The 24,665-nt window shown below is 42.9% G+C and overlaps 1 protein-coding gene across 8 annotated transcripts in view; it reads left to right on the top strand.

Annotated features, from left to right (window-relative positions):
• Window positions 1-24,665, top strand: part of fgfr3 (fibroblast growth factor receptor 3) — a 177,253-nt gene that overhangs the window by 47,646 nt on the left and 104,942 nt on the right. For all 8 annotated transcript variants that reach the window (XM_072575359.1, XM_072575369.1, XM_072575349.1 and 5 more), the window contains exon 2: window positions 4,409-4,644. In XM_072575359.1, coding sequence (XP_072431460.1) covers window positions 4,473-4,644 — 172 coding nt within the window. In that variant the 5' untranslated portion in view covers window positions 4,409-4,472. The remainder of the gene's footprint in view (window positions 1-4,408; window positions 4,645-24,665) is intronic.

Genomic DNA, 24,665 nt, shown 5'->3' with positions numbered 1-24,665 from the left:
TGAGTGGAGATTTTCACATAAAAGAGATGGTCAAGGTTTATCTAGTTTTTTGCCATTGCAGATAACACATTGGACCTGGTTTTGTTTCCTGTTTATCACTAACACCTTTCCAGGAGGACTGGGGCAGGTATAGGATAAACTTGGTTTCTCTCCCTCTCTCATTGTGGGTCTATCCACAACACTTGCTCAATAGCAGTTCAAGATATCAACTCACCTTTACCTTTTTTTATTAATTCATTCACTGAATGAAGGTGTCATTGGCTAGGCCAACATTTATTACCCATCGCTAATTACCCAGGGGCCAGTTAATCACAGTGCTGTGGGTCTGGAGTCACATGTAGGCCAGACCAGGAAAGGACATTAGTGAGCCAGATGGATTCTTCCTGACAATCAACAATGGTTTGACGATCATCATTAGACTCTTAATTCCAAATTTTTATCTAACTAAGTTCCACCATTCACCGTGACAGGATTCAAACTTGGGTCCCCAGAACATTACCTGGATTCGTAGTCCAGCGATAATATGGCCAAGCCATCGCCTCCCCACCTTCTCACGATCAACTTGAGGCAGGCAATAAATGCTGGTTCAGCCAGTCAAGCTTGTGAAGTGAATTAAAAAGTAAACCACACATTCACTGACTGAGATCATCTGGACAGACAAAGAATCAAACTTGGAACCCTCTGGACCTACATGACTCAATAGCACAAAATCTTCCTTGCAAGGAGAAGTTAAGAGATTCTTTCACTGGATTTGAAGGTTTTCTTACAAATGCCTTTTAATTTCTTAACATTGTCAGCTTGACTCATTTGCTGATGAGTCAGGGGTCACGGTTTAAACCTCACTCCTGAATTTAACACATAGTCCAAGCTGATACTCCATTACCTGATGAGAGATTGCTGCAGTTTTGGAGGTGACGTCTTTCAGATGAACTATTGAACCAGTTGTGCATCAAAGTTCCGTGGAAACACTCACAAGTTTTCCCAGTGTCCCGGCCAACATTCCTCCCATCACAAAATCCAGATTGACGGGTCATTTTACCTCTCTCTGGAATCTTGCTTGTGTCGGTGTTGGCAATATTTCCTCATCCCCAGAACAATAGCGAGTAAACCTCAGGTGGACCTCAGAATGTTGTGACAGGTGTTATGTGAATGAAAGGTTCATTATTGTCTCGGAAGAGGGTTGGAGATTTTTTTGTACAGTTGTATCGTTCATGGGTAAATAGTGTCTTTAAGAGCAGCACTGATATGTATTGTTATTTTAAACACTTGTTACCTGTCTTGGTTTTGTTGACACCTCCCCCCAGCACTCCCCACAACCCCACGGCACTTCAACCCATCAATCCCCAAACCTCAGTCATCCTCATCTTCAGGCTGTGCAGTAAAGACAAAGAAAAGAGCTTGTCACAAATTACACGTTTCAAAATCAGCAGCGTCTGCCAACATGTCAGCAGAAGGGAATTATTGAGATGAGTTATTTACGGCTGGAAAGGTTTTCGAAGCAGCAGGGGCTCAGGATGATATATTGTCCACTGTGGTATAATCCACACTCGCCTGGACACGGTTCGATGCTGCTGATTTTATTATCAGCCCGTAAGCCTGTAACATAAGGAACCAGCCAGCCCAGTGGATTGCAAGCTGTTTCAGATGCCAGTGGCTCCAGTAACCGGGAGTGGAAGTGCTCACTTCAACTGTACAATGGGCAAAAGGCATGTCATAAAATGCTCTTACATTGGTGTGTGTTCTTCTTGCCTTTGGCTGAACTCCTGGCTTTCAGCATCTTGTGCTCTTGGGCACTCGCTCTTAAGAAGCACTGTCCAGTCAGTCTTCGTGTCAGCATACAAGAACACTTTTAAAAAATGTATTTGCAGGGTGCGGGCTTAGCTGGCTAGGCCAACATTTATTGTCCAGAGGGTCGTCCTGAGTTAACCATATTACCGTGGAACTGGAGTCACACATAGGCCAGACCAGGTAATGACAATTTCCCTTTCCTGTATTGGTGAACCAGATCTGGATTTCCCCCAGACAATCCTCATTCAACTCTTAATTTATTGAATTCACATTTCTACCAGGTCAGGATTTGACCACAGGTTGCCAGAGCATTATCTGGGTTTGCTGAATTAACAGAGGAGAAAGTGAGGACTGCAGATGCTGGAGATCAGAGCTGAAAATGTGTTGCTGGAAAAACGCAAGAGCTGAAAATGTGTTGCTTTTTCTTGCTGAATTAACAGGCTAGGTGTCAGGGCACAAGTGCAGGTAAATGGGAATAGTGTAGTTTGGTATTTGTTCGTGGGCATAGACATGGTGAGCCGAAAAGCCTATACAGTATGACTCTGTGATACTAGTGATGACACCCCATGCGCAGTTTAATTGTTACTTCATAACAACTATTAAAGTGAGAAAACTGTGTGACATGGGCTGTCCAATGGAGACCACAACGTTGCATTTATTTCAAGCGAGATCCCAGATAATGCTTTGTTTATTAAATATTATAGGATGTCTTGGCCATTCCTGGAAAATTGCAATTTGCCAGATCTAGTTAGATGTGAAAGCTGAATTGTCTTAAGGTCATAGACTGAGATACAGACTAGACTGTTTAGGACTGAGAAGAAGAGAAATGTATTCACTCAGAGAGGAGAGAGCCTGTGGAATTCACTACTATAGAAAGTATCATTCCTGATGAATGGCTCATGCTCGAAACATTGATTCTCCTGCTCCTCGGATGCTGCCTGACCTGCTGTGCTTTTCCAGCACTATACTCTCGACTCTGATCCCCAGCATCTGCAGTCCTCACTTTCTCCTACTATTGGAAGTAGTTGAGGTCAAAACATTGAATGTGTTCAAGAAGGAGTTAAATATACTCCTTACAGCTCAAGGGATCAAAGGGTATGGGGTGAAAGTGGGAACTAGGGTCTGAGTTAGATGATCAGCCATGATCATACTGAATAGCAGAGTGGGCTCGAAGGGCTGAATGGTCTACTACTTTTATTTTCAATGTTTCTATGAATGGTGTATTCCTAGCTCCAAGATGTTTTTGCAAGGTCTGTCAGCACTACATTTCAAATTAGTACAATGTAAAAACATTATGCATATTATACCACGTCAAAATACAGTGAGGGTTCGAGGGACCAGTGTATCTTAGTGGAGGTTTACTTTGGCTTCAAGGCAAAAACTGTGACTGGGCAATGTAGTAGAAATGCTAGAGGCTTTACCACAGGAGGATTTGAGGACTGGAGTTACAAAATCTGTCTTCAGTTGTATAGACCACTGGTGAAACAGTACTCGGTGCAGTTCTGGTCTCCTTGCCTTAGAATGGATATACTTAACTTGGAGGGACTATAGCAGAGGTTCACCAGACTGATTCTAGAGCCAGGGGGAGCAGTTTAAAAATAAGAGAGTGGAGGACTGAGATGAATTTTATTATTAAGGTGGTTGTGAATCTTTGGCGTTCTTTGAGAGCCGTGGAAACTCAGTCAATAAGTAAGTTCAAGACAAAGGTTAATAGGTTTCTAGTTACTAATGACTACAAGGAATATGATGTTCAGGTAAATGATGAGCCATAATTTGGAATAGTGGAGCAGGCTAAATGTCCTTCTGCTATTCTTAGGTTCCCAATCAACATACACAGCGATGATAGTAGTGTGATTTGATGAAATATGAGGGGATATTGAAGAAGTTAATTGAAGTAGACTGATTCAAGGGATCAAGATATTTAAAACAACATTGCATTTATATAATGCCACGAACATAGTAAGACCTGCCAAGGGGCTTCAAAGAATCTTGATTAAAAGTTTTTGACACTAAACCACCACAAGAAGATAATACAGCAAATGAGCAAAAGCTAAGTGAAAAGCTTAGGTCCTAAGGGAGAAATCAAGAGGTTTTGGACAGGTATTTCAAAGCTTAAAACGAAGGTGAAATGGGAGAGATTTTGAGCAGATAGCAGTCTTGTTTTTTTTTCACCCGAGCTCAGAGGATGTGGATTTGTCAACTGGTGTTGATGTTTCAACAAGAGCGCGTGTTAACATTTAAAAGTAGATGAAATAAGTTGTTGAAGGGAAGTTGGAGCAGGCTACACAGGATTGAGCCACTGCTAATGTAGAAGGAGGGTGATATTGGCTGACTGGGCCAAGCAGCTGTTTTCTTTTGATGTAACAAATTGATGGGATGTTGCACAGTGGTATTCCAGAATTTCTCAGTGACCATTCAGCCCCTCTACTTGTTCTGTCAGTCAGGACAGTCAGGGCTGATCTTCTGCCTTGATTTCACTTTCCCAACTGCTTCCGTCTTCCTTCATTCACTGACATGTGAAGAATCTGTTTTTTGCCAGGACCATGTCAATGTACGATGAGTTAGAGTTAAGAGGCTCATGCACATGTTAACACCCTCCTTTCCTTGCCCTCTCTTCTAGAGCACTTGGCGCCAGCACTCGTCAGTGGAATTGTGGTGCCCATGCCTGTGAAGCATACACACAGATGATGTCTGAAGCTGGACGGGGCAGTAGGAGTCGGATTGGCAGCCACTCTGGAGGAATGATCACCCTGTGGTACGCACTTTACCTCTGTTTAGTCACTGTCACCAGCGTCCAAGCTGCCAGGCTCCGCATTTCAGAAGCTGCAGAAAAACCCACCCGACGTCCTCCCTCAGGTAAACATCAGAGTTGGACTTCTCATTTTGTCATTTGTCATTCTGTCTGGACCGTTTTCTTGGGGCGGGGGAGAAGGGGAGGTGAAATTAATGTTTTGTTTAGCAGTTTTCTTTTTATAGTAATTCATTGTAGGCTTATAACAAGGCCAGCACTAACTGCCTATCCCAAGTTGCTCTTTAAGAAGCTAATCTATACAAAGAAGGTCTTCCTACTGTGCTGTCAGAGAGGGAATTCCCAGACCCAAGTGGGAATGTATCGATTACATTGTGAAAAGAGTAACACTCCTGAGCTCTTCATTGTATGAATTAATTTTAACATTCTGGTTTAACAAAGTCCTTATCAATTCTATATTTACAACATTACGATGCTGTAAGACAGGATTTGAGGAGCATACGTTGGGAGCATAGGCTGTCAGGGAAGGATGTGGTGGAAATGTGGGACTTTTTCAAGGAGCAGATACGACGTGTCCTTGATATGTATGTACCGATCAGGCAGGAAAGAAATGGTCGTGTGAGGGAGCCTTGGTTGACGAGGGAGGTTGAATGTCTAGTAAAGAGGAAGAAGGAGGCTTACATAAGGTTGAGGAAACAAGGTTCAGACAGAGCAGTGGAGGGATACAGGATAGCCAGAAGGGACCTGAAGAAAGGGATTAGGAGAGCTAAGAGAGGGCATGAAAAATCCCTGGCGGATAGGATCAAGGATAACCCCAAGGCATTCTATGCGTATGTGAGAAACCTGAGAATGACGAGAACGAGGGTAGGTCCGATCAAGGACAGTGGTGGGAGACTGTGTATTGAGTCGGAAGAGATAGGAGAGGTCTTGAACAAGTACTTCTCTTCAGTATTTACGAACGAGAGGGACTGTATTGTTGAAGAGGAGAGTGTGAAACGGACTGATAAGCTAGAAGAGATATCTGTTAGGAAGGAAGATGTGTTGGACATTTTGAACAACTTGAGGATAGACAAGTCCCCCGGGCCTGACGGGATATATCCTAGGATTATGTGGGAAGCAAGAGAGGAAATTGCAGTACCGTTGGCAATGATCTTCTCGTCTTCACTGGCAACGGGGGTGGTACCAGGGGACTGGAGAGTAGCGGATGTTGTGCCCCTGTTCAAAAAAGGGAATAGGGATAACCCCGGGAATTACAGGCCAGTTAGTCTTACTTCTGTGGTAGGCAAAGTAATGGAAAGGGTACTGAGGGATAGGATTTACGAGTATCTGGAACGGCACTGCTTGATTAGGGACAGCCAGCACGGATTTGTGAAGGGTAGGTCTTGCCTTACAAGTCTTATTGAATTCTTCGAGGAGGTGACCAAGCATGTGGATGAGGGTAGAGCAGTGGATGTAGTGTACATGGATTTTAGTAAGGCATTTGATAAGATTCCCCATGGTAGGCTTATGCGGAAAGTCAGGAGGCATGGGATAGAGGGAAATTTGGCCAATTGGATAGAAAACTGGCTAACCGGTCGAAGTCAGAGAGTGGTAGTAGATGGTAAATATTCAGCATGGAGTCCAGTTACAAGTGGAGTTCCGCAGGGATCAGTTTTGGGTCCTCTGCTGTTTGTAATTTTTATTAATGACTTAGATGAGGGAGTCGAAGGGTGGGTCAGTAAATTTGCAGATGATACAAAGATAGGTGGAGTTGTGGACAGTGAGGAGGGCTGTTGTCGGCTGCAGAGGGACTTAGATATGATGCAGAGCTGGGCTGAGGAGTGGCAGATGGAGTTCAACCCTGCCAAGTGTGAAGTTGTCCATTTTGGAAGAACAAATAAGAATGCGGAATACAGGGTTAATGGTAGGGTTCTTGGTCAGGTGGAGGAACAGAGGGATCTTGGGGTCTATGTACATAGATCTTTGAAGGTTGCCACTCAGGTGGATAGAGTTTGTAAGAAGGCCTATGGAGTATTATCGTTCATTAGCAGAGGGATTGAATTCAAGAGTCGTGAGGTGATGTTGCAGCTGTACAGGACTTTGGTTAGGCCACATTTGGAGTACTGTGTGCAGTTCTGGTCGCCTCACTTTAGGAAAGATGTGGAAGCTTTGGAGAGGGTGCAGAGAAGATTTACCAGGATGTTGCCTGGAATGGAGAGTAGGTCGTACGAGGATAGGTTGAGAGTTCTCGGCCTTTTCTCGTTGGAACGGCGAAGGATGAGGGGTGACTTGATAGAGGTTTATAAGATGATCAGAGGAATAGATAGAGTAGACAGTCAGAAACTTTTTCCCCGGGTACAACAGAGTGTTACAAGGGGACATAAATTTAAGGTGAAGGGTGGAAGGTATAGGGGAGATGTCAGGGGTGGGTTCTTCACCCAGAGAGTGGTGGGGGCATGGAATGCGCTGCCCGTGGGAGTGGTAGAGTCAGATTCATTGGCGACCTTTAAGCGGCATTTGGATAGGTACATGGATGGGTGCTTAATCTAGGATAGAAGTTCGGCACAACATCGTGGGCCGAAGGGCCTGTTCTGTGCTGTATTGTTCTATGTTCTATGTTCTATGTTCTAACAGTTCATTATTTTGACTGCTGTATTTTACTTGGAGCCTTTAGCCAACAGTCAACAGTGTGATATCTAGGGGACAAAAAATATAATCTGTTTAAATCTCAAACTGTCTCAATCAATTGACTAATTTATTTGAGGGAACTATATGCCTGCCAACTTTCTTTATTCTTCCCTGGGATATGGGCATCATTGATAAGAATCTGTTGCACATTTCTAATTGCCTATCTACTGAATGGCTTGCTAGTGACTTTCAGAGGATAGTGAAGAGCCAGTCACATTGCTGTGGGTCGAAAAGTGTGGCGCTGGAAAAGCACAGCAGGTCAGCAGCATCCAAGGAGCAGGAAAATCGATGTTTCAAGTATAAGCCATTCATCAGGAATGTGGAAGGGAGGAGGGAGGCCTGAGAGATAAATCACCCCCCACCTGCATCTACTTATCCCCTTCCCAGCTACCTTCCCCCAGCCCCAGCCCCAGCCCCCTATTTATCTCTCAGCCCCCTTCCCCCTCCCCACATTCCTGATGAAGGGCTTATGCCCAAAACGTCGATTTTCCTGCTCCTCGGATGCTGCCTGACCCGCTGTGCTTTTCCAGCACAACCCTTCTCAACTCTGATCTCCAGCATCTGCAGTCCTCACTTTCTCCACATTGCTGTGAGTCTGGAGTCACAAACCAAGTAAAGCTGCAAATGTCCATCCCTCACAGACATTCGTGCACCAGATGACGATACCTGCCTGGTCACCATTACTGGGACTAGCTTTTAAATCCTGAATTTAGTAATTATGTTTAAATTCCACCAGCTGCCACTATGGGATTTGAACTCTTGCCTCCACAGATCAATTGAATTTCTAGGCCAGTGACATAACCACAGCACCATCATCTCTCCAAACTGAAGTTGTGATATCTGTAAATAGGGACAGGATTTATTAGATAATCCAAACATAGTGCATAGCGTTTTAGCTTTTGCTGGTCATTTTTATGTTACACTGCCTTTTCTCTCTTGTTATATAACAGGCATGGTGCACCTACCCGGGCTGTTTCTACCTATTACCTGAACAGAATTGGTTGGGAAGCCAGCAGGAAAGACTGGTCTGTCATTTTAACAAGGTGGCCAGCCCAGCCCCCAAAATCCCAGTCCAGCAGCCAATTCCCATTTACTTACCACTAACTTACCCATTACCCTACTGGGACATCGTAATCTGAGCCCTTTCCCCCTGCTTTCAGTTACTGAGCTCATCTCGCTAGGCCTGGTCCCAATGGCAATAACCCCAACCGGGCATACTCATTGTTCTGGAGAAGAATAGCCCCGTACTGAGCACCTTGTGTACACTTCAAACCTTAGCCACACATCACTTTAAGGAGCAACACAGCCTGAAGCCTGAATCAAATTCCTCTTTGATTTTCGGTCACTCGCTGGCCTTTTCCTATGACAATATTGTCTTCTGCCATCCTGCTGCAGAGACTTAGCAACATAGAAACAAAGAAGTTAGGAATGGGAGTAGGTCTTTTGATTCTGCTCTGCCGCTCACTACCACCATGGCTCCAACTCAGTATCCTGTTCCCACTTTCTCCCCATACCCTTTCACCCCAGGAATTAAGTCCGTCTTGGAAACATTCAATGTTTTGGCCTCAGCTACTTTCTGCGGCAGAGAATTACATCTTGGAGGACTATCCAGCAAGACAATATGGGTAGAATTTGGAAATATGAACATTGCAAACACTGTGACATTGTTATACTATAAACCTCCCAGTAGCCAGTGGAAGATAAAGGAACAGATGAGTCAGCACATCATGGAAAGATGCTAGTATAACAGAGTTATTGTGTGGGTGATTTTAACTTACCCAATATAGGCTGGGACTCCCTTGGTTCCAGGGGCTTGGATGGGCCAGAATTTGCTAGGTGCATTGAGGAGGGTTTCTTTGAAACAATGTGTAGATAGTCCAACTGGGAAGGGATCATACTGGACCTTGCCCAGCCAGGTGATCAAAGTTCCAGTGGAGGAGTACTTTGGGAAGAGTGATCATAATTTGCAGCCTGGTGGCTCAGTGGTTAGCACTTTGGCCTCACAGCACCAGGGACCTGGGTCTGATTCCAGCCTCGGGTGACTGTCTGTGTGGAGTTTGCACATTCTCCCCGTGTTTGCGTGGGTTTCTCCGGGTGCTGTGGTTTCCTCCCACGATCCAGAGATGTGCAGGTTAGGTAAATTGGCCATGCTAAATTGCCCATATTGTTCAGGGATGTGCAGGCTAGATGCATTAGTTAGGGGTAAATGTAGTGTAATAGGATAAGGGAATGGTTCTGGATGGGTTACTCTTCGGAGGGTCGGTGTGGACTTGTTGGGCCTAATGGCCTGTTTCCACACTGTAGGGATTCTATAAGTTTTAAGATAGTTATGGATAATGATTGTAATAGTCCTTGCTGAAAGTGCTAAATTGGGGAAAGGCTAATTACAACAGCAATATGCAAATACTGGAGAAATTAGATAGGGGAGCTGCAACATGGTCCTGTGAGGATGAAAGATAAAGATGGCAAGTTTCAGGAACCCTGGATGATAAAAGATATTGAAAGATTAATCAAAAAGGAAAGAAGTATATGTAAGATTTCAAAAAATGCAATCAGACAAGGCACTTGAGGAATATAAAGGAAGCAGGAAGGAACTTAAACAAGGAACTGGGAGGACTAAAAGGAGCCATGAAATGTTCTTGACAAGTAGGATTAAGGAGAATCCCAAAGCATTTTATATGTATATTAAGAGCAAGAGGGCAACGAGAGAAAGGGTAGGTCAACTCAAAGTCAAAAGGACGAGATTTATGCATGAAGCCAGAGGAAGTGAGTGAGGTCCTTAACGAGTACTTTGCATTAATATTCACCAAGGAGAAGGACATGGATGATGGTAGGATTAGGGAGGGGTAGGCTGATATTCTAAAGCATGTTATTATTAAGAAGGAGGAGGTGTCGGGTGTCTTGAAAAAAGTTAAGGTAGATGAGGCCTCAGAGCCTGATGGGATCTACCCCTGGATTCTATGGGAGGTAAGGGAGGAGATTGCTGGGACCTTGACAGTGAGCTTTGTATCATCTTTAGGCACAGGTGAGGTCCTGGAAGACTGGAAAATAGCGAATGTTGTTCCTTTGTTTATGGAAGGCAACAAGGATAATCCAGGAAATTATAGGCAGATGAGCTTTACATCAATGGTAGGGCAATTATTGGAGAAGACTCTTAGGATCAGGGTTCACTCACATGTGGAGAAGAATGAACTTATTAGAGATCATGAACGTGGCTTTGTGTGGGGGAGGTCTGGCCTCGAAAATTTGATTGAGTTTTATGAAGATGATTGTTGAAGATAAGACATTGGATGCTGTCTACATAGACTTTACTGAAGCATTTGCCTCCCTCAGTAATCTGGGTTAGAATATAGATAGACACATGAACAGGCAGGGAATAGAGGGATAGAGACCATGTGCAGGCAGAAGGGATTAGTTTAGAATGGCATCATGATCAGCCAAGGTTCTGTACTTCCCGATAATCGGGAACATCCTTCTTGCATTTACCTGTCTGTTCCTGTTAGAATTTTGTATATTTCTATGAGATTTGCCCTCATTCTTCTAAACTCCAGTGAATATAATCCAAACCGATCCAGTATCTCTTTCTCTAGCCTTCCTCTAGCAAGCTTCATTGTGTTAGATGCTGGGATGCAATCCTGTGGACTTTAATATCCACCAGTTGAGTGAGCAGAGTCAACTGGCAGAGATAGCAAATCAAAGAGGTGAAAAGTTAGAAATACAAGATTGCTTTTTCTCTTGCACTGCTGATATCTCTATATCTGTCTGGTGATTCTGCTGACAGTTGCTGGATATGTGCAGCTGCCTGAGTGAGACTCCAAACCCAGCTGGGAATATTCACAAAGGTTCGATGTTACATGAAATTCAGGTGAAGCCAACTTGTTTACTATCTGGTCACCTGTATCTACACAGAACCAAAGCCTTGGGAGCTTTTTCCCTAGTGAGCATGTCTGTCTATGTGAGACTGTGTATGTATGTCTGTCAGCAACTCTTTTTCTTTGTCTGTCCACATAGACCCTAAATGAATTTGCACATTTGTCTGATGTGCACACGCTCATTGTCTTGTGCACACACTCAATGTCTCATGCAATCATTCATTTCTAAAGCACAAAATGTGACTATCTTTCTTCCATTCTTCCATTCTTCCATCGGATAAGGGTGTCATTGGCAAGGCCAACATTTATTACCCATTGGCCTTGGGAAGGTGGTAGTGAACCACTGCAATCCATGTGCGGCTGGTACACTCCCAATGCTGTCAGGAAGTGAGGAGACGGTTGTGCCGTGGTGATGTTGCTGGGCTCATACTTTAGAAACAATGGTCAGTGCCCTGGGCACAAGGGTTTAAATCCAGCCATTGTAGTTGGTAGAATTTGAATTCAATGAATTAATTGAAGACAATCTAGAATTGAAAGCTGGCTCAGTGATGGTGGCCATAAGTGTTGTAAAAACCCATTTGGTTTGTTAATTTCTGGTGCCTTATATCTCATAAATGCCTTGTGAAATGGCCTGGTAAGTCAGTTGTACCAAACCATTTCAGAAAAGTAATTTTCTAGCGACTTCCTTTTTTGCGCTTTGTTTGTATTGGTCTTTCCCTATAGGTGTCTCTCCCTCGTGCTCTCTTCCTCTCTCCATCTTGCCCCTTCTCTCCATCCTTTCCTCTCTGAATGCTATATACAGCAGAGCAGCTGTGTTTATTTTTTGAAGTCATGTAATGGAAAGGAGCATTTTCCTAGTTTCCTGAAGGAGGTAGAGAAACGAGGCTTGAGCTGTAACAGATTCGGTGAGTTTTGAATCATCTGCTCTCCTAAAACCACCAGTCAGGTTGTCCGATGGAGGCCAAGAGCTGGTGTGTCCGCTTCCTCCCCATCCCCCCATCTTGATTTAACGCCATTAATCATTGCCGAGGGCTGTTTTTGTCAGCAAGAAAGCTGTAATAAAACACATATTCTAAATGTAACTCAACACAGCTTATTTTTCACAGCTAAACAGGTTGATTTATGGAGCTCCCTGAGTAGCTTTTGATGAATTTGCTTGAGTTGGAAATAAAGACGCTGCTGATTGGGACTGGAGCCTGTTTCTTCCCTCTGAAAAACTGAGGAGTCTCGTTGCTCAATGCAACTGGATTGTGCCGAGTGCAGACTGTGGCTGAGGTTTCTGATGTGCTGGAAGGAGTTCCTCTCATGGGAGCGCTCCCAGTGCGATTCCTCCCCCTCCAGCCCTGCCACAAGTCCACAACAGAACAGTAAGGTCCTACTGCTACTGAGTGAATGCAGCTTTGTGCTACCATGGGCTCTCATGTATAAAACCCACATTGAAGCAAAGCTCACTGCCGGAACCGTCATTTTCAGAAGAGACCAGTGAAGGCTTAAAGGAGGGGGTTTGCTCTGAGGTGGGGCTGTGTATATTGCACATATTAAGATCTCCACAGGGAGGTGCCTTGTTTCTGGCAGGAAGGCAGGAGATGTTGGCTTCAGTCTGAATGGAGTCCAAGGTGAAGGTAGAAGGGGCCTCATCTGGGCTACATTTCCCTTCAGCGTTTTGGATCGGGAACAATGTTGGATTCTTGTGAATGAAAGTGGAGAGGCTGCGCAGAAAACGAATGCAAACACCATTAACAAGCTGCTGTGCAGATGATGAAAGGGGTCATTGAACTATTTTACCTCTTCGGGGATCAGGGTCAGTGGACTTGCTGGCTGAGAATAGGGCTTCAGACACTAAAAGCGATCCGTATAGGAAGTCTAACCTTGACAGGGAGCAGTCAGTGCATTCTGTCCATTCTCCTGCTGCACTCTCACACATAAAGGGCCCTACATCCTGAGGCCTAAGGGTGCATTTTCAAATCAGGCCTCTGGAGCTTTTGTGAGCTATTTGGGGAACTCCTGCACCAAGTGTTGGAGTCAGAAAGTGTTGGAGTTACAACACAGATCACTCGTGTGCAGATGCTCAGAGAGCCTATCCACATGCACAGACGATATAGTGGCAGAATAGATCATATCTTCTTGTAAAAGTAATACTGAGGCTGACAGTAGCTGATATGCGAATCAGAGAGCAGCTTCCAGTGAGAGCGCGCACACACACACACACACACACACACAGTTGCTGTCTGAGATTCTGCTGCAAAGACACCCCAAAGACAGCATCACCCTCTGACACTCCACTCAAATGCACTGACTGGTGTGAAATTGCTGTATGTACATACGTCAGAGATTGTGATTAATTCAGCCAAAAATAAAACTTGAGCTTTCATATTCCAGTTTAGAGCCATGGAGATGTACAGCATGGAAACAGACCGTTTGGTCCAACTCATTCATGTCGACCAGATATCCTAAATTAATCTAATTCCATTTGCCATATCCTTCTAAATCCATGGGTACATGAATCATAGAATCATAGGGATTCAAATATTTCCATGGTTCACATACCCATCCAATGTCCTTTAGGGAAGGAAATATGCTATCCTTACTTGGTCAGGCCTATACATGACTCCAGACCCACAGCAATGTTATTGATGCTTATTGCTCTCTGAAATAGCATAGTGAGCAACATCAGTTGAGGGGCAGTTAAGGACGGGGCAATAAATGCTGGCTTCACCAGAGATGCCCACATCCATGAATGAATTTTGAAGAAGACAACTTTCAGGCTTCAGCTGTATAAGTGACTGTTATACTTGCACCATACATGTGTCATGGCAATGACCTCTTCAACAAGAGAGAATCTGACCAACTGCCCTTGACATTCAACGACATTATCATTGCTAGATCATCCACTATTAACATCTGGAGAATTATCATTGAGTGGATAGTGAATTGGATCAACTAGATAAAAACTCTGTATGGAACTGAATAATTTGTTTTCTTTGTTTCTTAATCAGATTGTTCTTTCAATCTCTTTATTTTGCTTTCTATACCTGATTTGTCCTGAATTATACACTTTACATGGCACTTTCTGCTTCTAACTTTGAACTACTTATTAACAGCACTTTAAATTGATTGGGTAAAGAGATCCACAGTTAGTTATCCTAGTCACTAGATCACTGCATTCTACCTTTTGGATGGCACTTCCCAAGCCAGAGCGTATGGAAAACCATTAGCAAGTACAAGTGTAACATATGGCCTGCAGAGGTATCCTGGAGCTTAGATGACTGACCTCCAACAACCCAAACCATCTTCCTTTGAATGAATAGGAGTGTCGAACTTGAAGTGATGTACATCATTCCCTGTATTTGCAGCACAACAACAACTTGCATTTATACAGAGCCTTTAATGCAATGAATGCTTTGAAAATGGATCCACTATGTCCTGTTAATCCCCAGAACCAACCGCCAAGAGCAGTGATAGCTCAGGGAAGGTTGACAATTGAAGGTAAAAGTCCCACTTCGTTGAGAGGCTTTAAAGCATGCAGTAAATATTATAATGCACCTTTCGAGGCGTACTGAGGCTTACTTTAAAAACAAGCTCAAAATATTTCGGTTAGTTCACAGTTTAAGTACATTGCCTATCTATAAATATTCATGAACCAGAGATCCACAAATAAGACTGGAGAACTGTCCTATCTAATAGACTATATTAAAAAATTAAGTATGGGCAATCTCATGGCAAACTCTGCACATTTTGTATAATGGAACATTGATTGTGCATTATCTATGCAGCCTTTGTAAAAGAATACAAGAAATGCAGTACACAGTCTACGCTTTTACAAACTTTTAACAACTCATAACTTAAAAGACATCCAATTCACCTATCAGGCCTGCATATTCTCGCCTATATTGGTTTCCAAATTTGCGACAAGTTGATTTTAAAATTCTCATCCTTCATTGATATATTCTTGGCCTTTACCACCTCTATTTCTATAATGTCCTCTAATCCCAAAACCACTCTGTGATATTTGTGCTCACCTAATTCTAGCCCCTTGTCCAATCCTAATTTTAATCCCACCACCATTAATTGTTGAACCTTCAATTCCCTAGGTTTCAAGCTTTGGATCTCTCTCACTAAACTATTCCAGATTTCTACTTATTTATTTTTAAGGAACTTCTTAAAACCTACTACATTTGGTCACTTGTCCTGATATATAGCACAGTATCAAATCTTGTTTGATAACCCTTCTCTAATCCATTTTCAAAACATTTACTGTATTGCATTAAATGCATTGTATAAATGCAAGCTATTGTGCTGCAAATATAGGGAACAATGTACATCGCTTCAGGTTCTACATACTCTATTCATACCTAGATCAAAGGAAGATGGTTAGGGTTGTTGGAGATCAGTTATCTCAGCTCCAGGATATCTCTGCAGGAATTTCTCAGGGTAGATGTTTTCTAATCAACCAGCTTAGAGATGTTACTAACACTTCTGCAGCAGGTAGTAGTTGAATCTGGGTCACTTGGCTCAGAGGTAGGGACACTACCACTGTGCCACAAGAGCCCCAGTTCCTCAGAGTAGTGTCCCAGGCCAAACCACCTTCAGCTACTCCATCATAAGATGGGGATGTTCACTGATGATTGCACAATGTTCAGCACCACTTGTGACAAGAGACTTGGCTCATCATGTCTACACTGGCTGTCTGAGCTATTTGACTTGGAGCCAATCTCCTGCCTTTGCCCCCATATGTCTTCAATTTGTTTCTGTTTAAATAATAGCTCAGTGCCCTCTTGAATTCCTCAAATTAACTTGCCCGCACCACTCTTCCAGACACTGCATTCTGCAACCCAAATACTTACTGAGTGAAAAAGGCTTTTCATGCCTTATATTTACTTCTTTTCAAAAGATTTTGCCCCCAAAGCTTGTTCTTTCTACAAGTGGGACAAGTTTCTCCCTATCTACTCTATCCAGTCCATTATGATGTTGAAAATTTTGATCAAATCTCTTTTTAGCCATCTCCTCTCCAAGAAGAAGAGACCCAACATTTCCAATCTCTCCTCATCCTAGAAGTATCTCAACCCTGGGACAATTCTTGTAAATCTCTTCTGTACTGTCTCCAATATGTTCACATCTTTCCTAAAGTGCCCTAAATTGTATACAATACTCCAGCTAAAATATAACAAGTGTCAACATAGGTTCAGCATAACCTCTTGCTCTTAGACTCGATGCCTGTAAGTAAAGCTTCATGACTTCTCGTAGTGAAACTGTGTGTGTCAAAATGCAGCAAGACCTGGACAACATCCAGTCTTGGGCTCTTAAAGTCTTTTCCTCAGGATGGGGGAGACCAAATGGGCGGCACAGTGGCACAGTGGTTAGCACTGCTGCTTCACAGCACCAGAGACCTGGGTTCAATTCCCGCCTCAGGTGACTCTCTGTGTGGAGTTTGCACATTCTCCCCGTGTCTGTGTGGGTTTCCTCTGGGTGCTCTGGTTTCCTCCAACAGTCCAAAAATATGCAGGCTAGTTGAATTGGTCATGCTAAATTGCCTGTAGTGTTAGGTGAAGAGGTAAATGTAGGGGAATGGGTCTGGGTTGGTGATGGGTCGGTGTGGACTTGTTGGGCCGAAGGGCCTGTTTCCACACTGTTGGTAATCTAATCTAATCTAAGTAAAACTAGCGGGAATAGGTTTGGAGTGAGAGGAGAAAGATATAAAAGAGACCTAAGGGACAACCTATTCCACCCAGAGAGTGGTGTGTGTGTGTGTGGAATGAGCTTCCAGAGGAAATGGTGGAGGCTGGTACAATCATAACATTTAAAAGGCATCTGGATGGATATATGAGTATGAAAGGTTTAGAGGGATATGGGCCAATTGCTGGCAAATAAGACTAGGTTAATTTAGGATACCTGGTCGGCATGAACAAATTGGACCCAAGGGTCTGTTTCCTTTATGTCTCTAAGTGGCAATTATCACAAGTGCCATCTCCAACAAAAGAGAATCCAATCATCCATGACATGACCATCACTGAGTCCCCTACTATCAACATACTATTGACCAGTAACTGAACTGGACATTGGCCATAAAAGCAGGTCAGGTACTGGAAATTATGTGATGAGTGACTCACTTTCTACCTCCCCAAAGCCTGCCCTCCATCCAAAAAAGGAACAAGTCAGGAGAGTGTTGGAATGCTTCCCATTTTCCTGCATGGTGCAGACCCAGTGACATACTCGAAGCTGACACCATCCAGGTGCAACCTGCTCCATCACCTTCACCATCCACTCCCTCCACCACCTCCCATAGTAGCAGTAGTGTGTCCCACCTACAAGATGCACTACAGAAATTCACGAAGGCTCCAAGCCCTTTTCAATCAACAATCACTTCCATCTAAAAGGAAGAGGCCAATAGATACATGAGAACACCATCACCTATAATTTCCCCCTCCAATCACCGTCTTGATTTGTACATTGGTGTTCCTTCAGTGTCGTTAGGTCAAAATCCCAGAACTCCCTCCCAAATGCAGTTGTGGGTCTATTTACAGCCACATGGACTGCAGGGTCAAAATCCTGGAACTCCCTCCCCAACACCATTGTGGGTGTATTTACAGCCACATGGACTGCAGTGGTTCACGTAGGCAACTCACCAGCACCGTATGAAGGGCAAGTGAGATTCAACAGTAAATGGCCCACACACCATGAATACATTTTAAAGAAAATACATCCTTTCTGACATATATTACATGGAAGTTCTTGTGATAAGTGTCTTCTTACTGCCTTTGTAAATAAATAGCATTTCTTCTACTTGTGGAGTATATGTGCACTAAACAACCACTGAATTGTACCCTTCCTACCACAAGATTTTTTATAAGTATTGTGTGTTTAAGAAATATATTCAGCATTTCAATTACTTCATGCAACCATTTAATTATAGTTTGATTAAAGACTCATGCATGGGTATCATCATTTATCAGAGAAAGACCTAACTGCAGGTATTGTACTCTGTTTTCTGAAAGGTAGTTATTGTACAGCAATAACTAGCTGGTTTGCGGTTCATGTTAATTGGACAGACTTTCCACAAACCCTTGATTAAAATTAACTTATACCAAACTGTCACTTAGTTTCTTTGAGAAGATCAACTTTGCCTGAGGAAATAGCAAGCAACTCTTGAAAGAGCGGTCAGGCTTACAGTTAAATAAGAATATAGTCAATAACAGTCCCCAATGTCTCAGGTCTTGATTGTTCCATGGTTTCTTTCTTCAAAACATCAAGAATTCTGAACACCTCGTTTTTGATCCCAACAACAAGCTTCCTTGCTATCCTTCCCTGCTCTACCCTTCTTCCTCCGCTTCAATTCAATTGTAAACTTAGCATCAAATGTCACCCCAAGCCCAATTTCTAACCTTCTCTGTCACAACTAACCCCTACATCGCCTTCCTCCCAGTCCCTGACTGTTTGCCACTGAAATCGATGCCATTGTGAGCTCCAAACTCAATGATTCCAATGTTCTGCAGGTCACCTTCCATATTCCAGCTTCTTCTGTATTTCAGCTCATCCACAACTCTACTGCTGTCCTGACCTGTGCTAACTCCCATTTCAACTCCCCAAATGTAAAATTTTCATTCTTATCTTGGAATCATAGAATCTCCACAGTGCAGATGGAGGTGATTCGGCTGATCAAGGTTGCACTAACCCTCTGAAAAATATCCCATTCTGCCCACTCTATCCCTGTAACTCTGCATTTCCCATGGTTAACCCACCCAGCTTGCACATCCCTGGACACAATGGAGCAACTTAACATAGTCTGCACATCATTGGACTTAAATCCCTTCTCATAGTTGACCCAATCGTGTCTGTGTAACCTCCTCCCTCGGCCCAAATATTTTACTGCTCTGGCCTTTTGTGAAACAGTAGCCCCTTTCCTTCTCCATTGCTGCAGAGATTGGAAGCTTGTTGGGATCTGGAATTCTTTCATGTCCCTCCATTAGGACCTCTCCTTAGACTCCTCCTCTTTGGCTAAACATTTGGTCAGCCCTTCTAACAACTACTCTTTTGGCTTGGTGTCCATTTTTGTCTGAATCTACCTCTGCCCTGAGGGTTTTTTCTAACCCTAAGGGCTCCACATGAATGTTAGTTGATATTGCTGTTCAGTTCCAATAAGGCAAACTGGTGTAACCTGAGCAAAAACAGTTATTTTGACTCAATGTAATTTGGCGGACTCCAGCTGTAATGGAATGGGATAGATGCAGATGTTACAGAGTAACTTGACAATCGCGGCAGAGGGGTAAAGCAATTCCAGATGTTGTGAGGATCTGCTGTCAGGGTGTGGCAACTTGCAATTAGTTAAACTTGTAATTAGGTAAAGTAAATTCAACTATTAAAGGCGATACAGGTCGTTAGGATAAACAACTGTTATTGAGTAATTGGGATCCAGCCACTGCGAGGCAAGCCAGCTCCAAATGCTGTGCAGGGACTTGAGTCTGAGTGTTATGAGGTTACTCAATTCAGCTGTTGTTAGGTATAGTGACTTGAGAATTGTCATAGGAGATAGCAACTTCCAGCAGCCACATTATAAGAAGGATATTATTAAGCTAGAGAGGACTCAGAAAAGATTTGCCAAGATGTTGCCAGGTATGGAAGGTTTGAGTTATAAAGAAAGGCTGGATAGGCTGGGACCTTTTTTTTGTTTGAGAGGAGGAGGGTGGGAGATAACATTATAGTGTTTTATAAAATCTGAGGGGTATAGATAGGGCTAATGGGAGTTATCTTTTTCCTAGGATGGGGTATTTCAAGACTAGGGGGTACAACTTTAAAGTGAGACAAACAGATTTAAAAAAGACATGAAGGGCAAATGTTTTACACAAAGAGTGGTTTGCCTGTGGAATGAACTTCCTGAGGAAGTGGTGGATGTGAGTACAGTTACAGTGTTTAAAAGACATTTGGAAAGTACTTGAATAGGAAGGGTTTGGAGGGATATGGGCCAGGAGCAGGCAGGTGGGACTAGTTTAGTTTGGGATTATGTTCGGCATGGACTGATTAGACCAAAGGGTCTGTTTCTGTGCTGTATGACTCTATGACTCCAGATGTTTCAGGGTACTTGCTGTGCAGGAAGTAACTTCTCAATTTCATTAAAAATTCCAAAGAACATTTCCGCTGTTAAACAGAAACAAGAACAGAAATTGCTGGAGAAACTCAACAAGTCTGGAAGCATCTGTGGAGAGAAAGCAGAGTCAATGTTTTGAGCCCATTAACCCTTCTTCAGAACTGATCCAAAATGGTCACTGGACTCACAACGTTGACTCTGCTTTGTTTCCACTGATGCTGCCAAACCTTCTGAGTTTCTCCAGCTATTTCTGTTTTCATTTCTGATTTGTAGCATCCACGGGTCTTTGTTTTTTGTCCACTGTTAAACAAATTAATTCTCATAGCTCAAAGCTGCAAACTGAAAATGCAGGTCATTTCAAATTTGAATGCTCTGTAGAAAAGGCCATTGAGTGATTTAAATCTGTTAGAATTGCTGGATAATCTGAAAACTCTGGAGTTTGAAACTGACTTAGAATTATTAGGAGTCGAGTGTAATTTGCAATGATTCAGAATATGTAATTGACAGCCATCCAACTCAGCAATGAAACTAGCAGTGACAAAATTGCTTCCATCAAGAATCTCTGTTGCTGTGATTAATTAATCAAGAGAATTAGGCTTTAATTGCAAGATTGAAATTACTTTATACAGCTTTAGTGGTCAACAGCTTTAGATTAAACAACAAAACTTCAAAGCTCTATTTATAGCAAGTTGGAAAACTGCATTTAGTATATCTGCTCATTTCTGGATTAATTACAGCTAAAATAACCACGAGAGCAACTGGACTGTCATAAAACCCAACTGATTTATTAATATCCTTCAGAAAAGGCAACCTATTACCTTTACCAGGTTTTGTCTGCTGTGATTTCAGTCCAACACTCCATGATTATCTCTCTGGGCAACTCGGGATGGGCACTAATTGCAGCATTGCCCACATTTGGAAACAAAACCTTTTGAGTAAAGTGAACAATGAAATGGGAAATCTCAGCACTCTGCCTTTAAGCTAAAAGTGAATATAAACAATGCCTTAGTAATCATAATGCTTCATTATGAAATACACCATCAGTCCTCGAAGAGCAGATACAAATACTTATGTGAAAAAAGAGTTGAACGTTGTATCACTTGAGACACAGGAAATGACTTCTGTTGAAAAGGTCACTTCCTTTCGGAAGTCGTAAAGAAACTCACATAATGGTATGTGCCTCAATTGCCAAATAGTTGCTTTAATTCATTCCAGAGCTGGGCAATTTGCAAAATGTTGTCAGTTGGTGCTGTTTGTCTGAATATTACCAGAGGGCAGACCTGAAATGAGGTAACAAGTAAGTCGTTTGATGGGGCAATTAGATGTGACCATCTGTAAATGACAAGGTGTTAACCATTTCTTTGCTGAATCCCCGTGATTCTCTTATTGTCACGTGGCTGTCAGGTCAAACAGGTGCAAAGCAACATGATGCCATTTCTATGGAGCTTAGCATCTGCTGCAGTTTAACCTGGAAACCCTTGCTAACATTTTGTAGCCTGGCTTAACAGCTGCCAGTGAGATTTGCTGAGAGCTTGCTTCAGTAGTTGCCAGTTTAGACCAAATGTGAAGAGTGGGGATGGCAGTGAGTTGCTGGCTGCTGGCCCTACCTGTCCCCCAGGGGAAGCTCTTACAAAATACACAGTTACAGACTTTATGGAAAGTGAAGTCCTAACAAGAGCTGTAAAGTAAAAGTAGAAGCAATAAAACTGGGGACTTGAGGAGAAACAAAAGCTCCTTGTATCGTAGCTACCACCCGCACCGTCGCTCCCACTGACAGAACCGATGTTAACGCTTTTCATAGAAAATGGATAAATTCTAACTGCAGAGTGGATTGAGTGGCACACTGCTCCACCACCGTTCTGATTTTGCCCCTGTGGGCAGTGCACTTTGGTGCCAGTCTTTAATGTTTTGATCTCCACAAATTAATACCATTTTGCATCCAAGTTATTCACCAATGTATCCCTTTGAAAATATTGTTCACTGAATGGGGACTGGGTCCCTGGCCAGAGGATGATGGTATGACCCATTGAAGACTGGATGAGACTTGAAGCTGAAACTTGGAGATCCAGGTGGGTAAGTTACTCACGAGCCAGTTCCTTTCATAACTGAGTCCATACTGAAAATTTATCTCTAATTTCCACATGCACAGAAGATCATTTTGTTCATTTAATGGAATGACATTGTATCAACCACTGTTTGAGTCCACTGGCCCAAATCTACAAATTGATGTTGCCATTTTAACCTCGAGTAGAAATGGGAACCAAGTCCAGGACATGAGAATTAGGACTAGGTCATTGACTCTTCAAGTCTGTTGCATGTTTCAATAAGATGCTGATCAACTCCACCTTCCTACACTATTGCCCATTACTTAATTCTTTTAGTTCTCAGAGATCTGTTGGCTTATGTCCTCAATATCCTCAATAATGGAGCATTGTGGGTTGAGAATTCTAAAGATTCACAAGAATCTTGAGTCAAGAGATTTATCCTCAGTTCAGCCCCAACTGATTCTTTATTCTGAGACGATGACCTTGTGTTCTCAAAATACCAGTCTAAGGACACTGTTTTATCAACATTCAGCCTGCCAAGCTACTTAAGAATTTTATATATTCCAATAATTTGTTCAGTAATGGGCAAAGAAAAGATGTGCTGCTGTATTGAAGGTCCTTACCCTAAATGGCACTTCCTAGACTTCACCCGAAACATCGATTTTCCTGCTCGTCGGATGCTGCCTGACCTACTGTGCTTTTCCAGCATCACTCTAATCTTGACTCTAATCTCCAGCATCTGCAATGTCCACCTCTGCCTTTGTTCCCTGAGTGTTTTTGCTGGACACCAGAACGCTTGTTACAATATGATTGAGGACTACAGTTAGCAATAGTGAAACCAGGAAACTGGGTCATTCCTTAATAACTTGAAGCTCATGAAGAATCACTTTTGTTACATAATTTAGGGGGCAATTAAATCAAAATTATCTATAGTGAGAAAGATTCATAAGGTCTCATATCCCAAAATGGATTAAGTATTTGCAGTAGAAGGTAAAAGTATCATAATAGTGGAATGAACAGCTTGTTTTTTTTCACAAAATATGCAATGCTGGAAAGGCACATTGGGTCAATTACTATCTAGAAAGATGGGGGTATAACCTTTTGGGTTGTACCCTTCACCAGAATTGAAGGATAAAATATAGACAGCCATTTTAGTAAAGGTTATAAAAATAGAGATCCCGAGCTTCTGCCACCTTTCACAGGAAGGGAATAAAGTCCTGATGGTCATGGAAGTCTCTGGATAGCAGCTGGAAGGCTTGGAGCCAGTTGCCATAACTGCAGCCTACCATAGTTTCTTCTCCAGTCACCTCTGTACATGTTAGATGTAAAATGCCTTCAATGTTCTGAGCATGGGTTAAAAGTGCAACTTTCCCCAAATTCCATTTTTCTATTATATAGACCAATTATTGAGGTTGTAAATATGGAGTATTGATACTACGAAAGCATTTTGTGCCTGGGAAAAGCTAAAGTGTAATAGTACCTATTTGATTGTTTAATAATTTAAGAATTATTATTGCCAGAGGTTACAGGCCACACAAGCGGTGGAGGAAATGAAGGTTTGTGGATGTAGGCTGCTTTATCTTTGATAGTATCAAGCTTCTCATTCAGGGAAGTGGGAAGTATTTTACTTCTGTGTTGTGCCATTTAGATGGGTGGTCAGGCTTTCGGTAGTCAGGAGGTGAGTTACCCCCTGAACGATTCGTAGCCTCTGACCTATTCTTGTAGCCACTGTATTTATGTGGCTTGTCCAGTTCTGTTCAATGGTGACCCTCAAGATGTTAGAGACATAGCATCATCGAGACCTAGAGCACAGAAAGAGCCTACAGCCTGTTGTCTGGGTACTGGTCAAAAACAGCTGCCTAACTCTTCGAATCTCATTTTTCAACATTTGGCATTGCAAGTACACATCTAAATACGGAGGAACCTCCATTATCCAAATATTGGATTATCCAGCAAGATCGCAAGGTCCCGAAGCTTGGCCTGAGCTATGTTATCTGGCATTCGATAAACCGAATGAAATACTCCCCGTCCTCATCCTTTGGATAATTGAGGTTCCTCTGTACGTCTTAAATGTTGTAAGGGTTTCTGTGTCTACCACCCTTACAGGCGGTGAGTTCCAGATCCCCACCACGATCTGGGTGAAAAACATTTTCCCCACATCTCCTCTAAACCTTCTGCCCTTTACCTTAAATCTATGCCCCCGGTCACTGATCCCTCCATCAAGGGGAAAAGTTTCTTCCTGTCGACCCTATCCATGCCCTACTAATTTTATCCTTCTCAATCATGTCCCTCACAATCTCCTCTGCTCCAAGGAAAACAACCTCTGTCTGTCCAATCTGTCTTCAAATCCAAAACTCTCCAGCCCAGGCAACATCCTGGTAAATCTCCTCTGTACCCTCTCCAGGGCTACCACACCTCTCCTATAATGTGGTATTCCAGAACTACACACAGTACTCTGGCTGTGA

This window comes from Chiloscyllium punctatum, chromosome 1, assembly GCF_047496795.1.
Source record: "Chiloscyllium punctatum isolate Juve2018m chromosome 1, sChiPun1.3, whole genome shotgun sequence".
NCBI classification, from domain to species: domain Eukaryota; kingdom Metazoa; phylum Chordata; class Chondrichthyes; order Orectolobiformes; family Hemiscylliidae; genus Chiloscyllium; species Chiloscyllium punctatum.
This window is presented reverse-complemented; position numbering and strand designations above follow the sequence as displayed.